Source organism: Stegastes partitus, unplaced genomic scaffold (assembly GCF_000690725.1).
Source record: "Stegastes partitus isolate 25-593 unplaced genomic scaffold, Stegastes_partitus-1.0.2 Scaffold0, whole genome shotgun sequence".
NCBI lineage: Eukaryota > Metazoa > Chordata > Actinopteri > Pomacentridae > Stegastes > Stegastes partitus.
The window spans coordinates 2748607-2753160 of NW_007577731.1; the positions used below are offsets into that span (position 1 = coordinate 2748607).

At 43.9% G+C, this 4554-nt stretch overlaps 1 protein-coding gene across 1 annotated transcript in view; it reads left to right on the forward strand.

The window, feature by feature from the left end:
• Nucleotides 1–4554, forward strand: part of LOC103364601 (cAMP-specific 3',5'-cyclic phosphodiesterase 4B) — a 53677-nt gene that overhangs the window by 11471 nt on the left and 37652 nt on the right. Inside the window, exon 2 of the mRNA XM_008291797.1 lies at nt 3315–3453. Coding sequence (XP_008290019.1) covers nt 3412–3453 — 42 coding nt within the window. The 5' untranslated portion in view covers nt 3315–3411. The remainder of the gene's footprint in view (nt 1–3314; nt 3454–4554) is intronic.

Below are 4554 nucleotides of genomic sequence, written 5' to 3' on the forward strand. Positions count from 1 at the left end.
CTCCTTTGGGAGTGACGAGTGGAACATGTCGCAGTTAAACCTCTGACATCAAAGCTCCGCTGTTCTCTTTCCTATTGAAGTGGGTTTTGTCATCATGCCAAGATTTTAAGAGCTCTTCAAGGTTATGGATGTCTATGAGTCTGCCAAGAGATTTAAAAAGATCTCCAAAGTATCTGAAATAAATCACTCTCCTGTGAGGAAAATCATATACAAGTGGCTTAGCTCTCAAATGCCTGCCAATTTGTCCAGGACTGGCCGCCCCTGCAAATTCAGAGCAAGAGCACAGCATCTTGTGCAAAAAGAAGTCTGAAAGAACCCCAGAGTTTCATCACAAAATATGCAGGTAACTCTTTTTAACTGTTGGTGTCAAAGTGCTGCGTCTACAATCGCAGAGAAAGCACAGATGTGACCTGCAGAGGAGGTGTGCCAGGAAAAAGCATTTGCTGTCCAAAGGAACATTTGAGCAAAACTGCCAACTATAAAACAGGGTGATGGAGATTTTATAGTTTGGACTCGCCTGAGGAACTGGGCAACTTTCAGTCATTGACTGAACTGGTAATTCAGCATCATGTCGAAAAGTTCCATGAGAAACCTGAAGATGAACCAGCGGTGGGTTCACCTGGATTCAAAGCACACAAGCAAATCCATCAAGGAAGAAAGAAATGAAGCGCCATGGAGCGGCCCTGTCAAAGCCCAGATTTGTTCCCACTGAAATGTTGCGAGGGCATCTGAAACAGGGCAGTACATACATACAAGAAAACCCTCAAACATCTTGCAACTGAAGGAATTTTGCATGGAAGAGTGAAAACTTTCAGCAAGCCGATGTCAGAGGACGGTTGACGATTATGCAAAATGATTTTTCTCCCACTAGATTCCACAGATGAATCCTACGTCTCTTGATCTTTGAGTTAAATAAATGATTTAAAAAGCTAATTATGGTTGAGGTGTTGTTCACATGTGCCATCTTTATCTGTAGGCACAGTTTCAAAGAGAATTAATTGTTTGCTTATTTAAATATGTCGAAAAAAGCCAGCAATCATTAGAGAATATACCAGAAACATTCATACCAAGAAGTGTCAGGGATCTGAGCGGTGTTCTTCAGAAACTTTTAATGGTCACATGTATGCTAACACATACATTATTGAGAACTGCCTGCTGAGAACTGAACCAGCAGCTGGTTATTAAGTCATCCTACAAATGCTTAAAACACCGAGTCCCTGAATGATCTGCTGCCGTTTCACCTCTTGTCGTTTTTTTTCCCACAGTAACTGAGGGCAGCGTGAAGCCACTTTCACACCACACGTATTTGTTTTTCAAGGCTACAAGCAAGGTTAGGTTGTTGGGAGCTGAGAAATTCTCTTTTGGTGCCACTTGACTCGGCAGCAGCTGGAGAGCACCAAAAGCAGTCTCCTTTAACAGCAGTTCTGCGCTGACTTTAACGCAAGGACACACCGCCTGCCAAACAGGAGGTAACGCGGGTGGAACTCAGTGGGGATCAATGGTGACACGGAAAATATCGATTCGTGTCTGTCACATAGATTAGTCACTCATGTCAGCCTTGTGGTGATTTTCCGCCAGCTGTGGTCATTCTATAATTGATGAGTCTACAGTTGCCTGACACATGGGACTGGATTAAAACACCTTCAAGCACACATACACACACACACAGCTCTAGAGGCAGTAAATCATTCCAACAGTGTTATGCCATTAAACAAAACGGGGTTGAAGGGCATTGCAGATTTTAAATGTTTTCTTTCAAATTTTCGTTCGTCAGCTTGTGTTTAGACATTTAAAAAGTCAGGCTGTGTTCTCTTGAAGTACGTACTGCAGCTGCCCTTACAATGCGCTCACTGTTACATGCACTCCGTTGGGACATACTACTCCATTATAATGTTGCGCCCTAAGCTTTGACCGTCGTGCTCATACATCCGTCACAGTCTGCAACGTAAACTGAGCGTCATCTGTCTGTGTGCTGCTGGTGGTTGAAGCTTGTTTACGTTCATGCGAAACGCTGACGTGTGTGACGTGTCTGTTACTGCTTTGAGGTTTGTGGGTTCAAATGGCTCTGACAAGCATGCTGGCTGTCATACTGCAAAATGCAACCAGATGCAGTCGGACTTCCTGGTGTTTTGGGTGTTCTATCTAATGGGACATACAGCGTTTTTTCTGGCTTGCTGTTTAGAATGGTGGTATGGGTACAGGGACAAATCGGTCTACCCTGTTAGACTTAGGCACAGTGGTGCTGGGAATTAAGTGTTGACATCAGCATGCTAACAATGCTAACATGCTTTGCAAGTATAATGTTAGGCAACCTTATTTAGCTTGTAACCATTTTAACATTTGCGAATTAGCCACTAACATGAAGGAAAATCCAATTTGTTCATTAACCAAAATATTTATATATTATTTTACATATTTAAGTGGGCTGCAAGGTGGTGCGGTCGTTAGCACTGTTGCCTCGCAGCTAGAAGGTCGCCGGTTCACGTCCTGGTGAGGACACCCGGCATCTTTTTGTGTGGAATCTCCATGTTCTCCCCGTGCAGTGTGGGTTCTCTCCGGGTTCTCCGGTTTCCTCCCACAAGGTCCAAAAAACATGTTGAGGTTAATTGGTGATTCTAAATTGTCCATAGGTGTGAATGTGAGTGTGCTTGGTTGTCTGTCTCTAAGTGTAGCCCTGTGATAGACTGGCTACCTGTCCAGGGTGATAGACTCCAGCCTCCCATGACCCTAGTGAGGGTGAAGCAGTGTATAGATAATGGATGGATGGATGTGGTGAAATGTCTGTACCACAGTATCCATCCAATAGGTGGCAAAGATTTCCACTTGAAACTAGGACTGTCAACCTCATGGTGGTGCTAAAGGAGAAGTCAGGGGAACATCATTGGCTTCTTATTCTGTGAAATTTGGATGTACAGAAGTTCATAGCAACCCCATTGTTCTTCAGATATTTCAGTGTGGACCAAGTTGATGGACTGACACACTGACATTGCCATCCCTAAACACTAACAGATAAAAATGTTTCCCAAACTAAGTGCAGTGTCCTATTTTGCACCTTTTTACTTTATGTGCCTTCGATGTGTATCGCCGTGTGATTGATTCACTTGTCCAAACTTGTAACTGCTGATCCATCACAGTTTATGTAATGTCTGCCTTATTTTTAAAGTTGTGTAATTCACTGCATGTTCACAGTATAGTCGGTCAAAACAAGACCAGTCGGACAACAACTGCAGACAAATTCATTGTGAGGGAGGCGGAATGTCTTTTTGGAATTGGTTACTTTAACGTTGTCTCACCTCCCCCGATTCCATGTGCAGGCATACTGGCGAGGCGGAGAAGCAGGAAAGAGCTGCGTTTTCGGACAGACGATCTGACACCGAGAGTGAGAGGGAGTCTGGCCGAGCATCCCTCAGGATGAAGAAAAGCAGGAGTGCACACGGGGTTACGCCAGGCGATGTAAGTGCCGATTTTTCCAAACCCTCCATCTGTTCCACCGCGACTCCATCCATGAATTCATTACGCTGCCTCCCGTGATTCTCTTTCTGTCTGAAATTCCACATCTCACCCCGTAAAGTTTGCAGCTGCACAGTTTGCACACTTACTGTACATTTTGTGTTGTTTGCCATCCCTCAGTTTCCTCCCGAATAAATATACAGTGAGCTCAAGCAGGAAAACACACTGACAGCGAGGTGCAGTATGTCGGCGGTGGTCAGTGACTCATAAACAGATGACTGTACTGTACACAACAGACCGCTATCCGGCAGGACACACTGCAGAGAGGGAGATGGTGTGTGTGTTTGTGTTTTTTCATGGTGAAGGACGACGTGTTATGTGTGTGTGTGTGTGAATGAGGGAGTTAGGAAGATGGAGAGTTGAGGAGTGACTTCAGAAGAAGCAGGCAGAGTGGGAAGAGGATAAATGGTGTTAAAAGACAGTTCACACCAGGACCCACTTAGGGCTTACGGTGGATGGAAACATGGGTAAGAGGAGGAAGGACAGGGATCTGACAGAGAGGCCCATCTGTTTCTCCTCTATGCCACTGGTGTTTATGACTGGGAAGGCAGACCAGATCATTTACTTTGACATTGTCCAACAGGAACTCAGAGCACAAGCCAAATCCAGGATGATGAATGTTTTCCTGCTGTCACTGGCCTCCATAACACCCCCTCCCATTTAAATAAGCAGCAATGTTTATAAACTTGCTTTATGCAATGCGGTTAATGGGTGTGCATTTGAATTCTTTTCTGATGTAATTTAATATTGTCAAGTAGTATGATCAAGGCTTAATGCCCAATGAGGTGTCAATAAGCAGCAATTAATGTTTAAATGGTAATAAAGTGCTTATATCGTGGTCACTTGCCAAACAAAAAAAAAATACCATCATTCATTTATATTTAAATTTTCATGTGTTTTCCACAATCCGGAACTCTGTTTCCCTGGTGGTTTAACAAAAACGTGGAACTACAGGTGTTTATGAATAACTGGTAATTGATTATTTGGTCTTGATATTTTAAACGAGGACTGCAAGGTGACTTGTGGTTAGCATCGTCGCCTCGC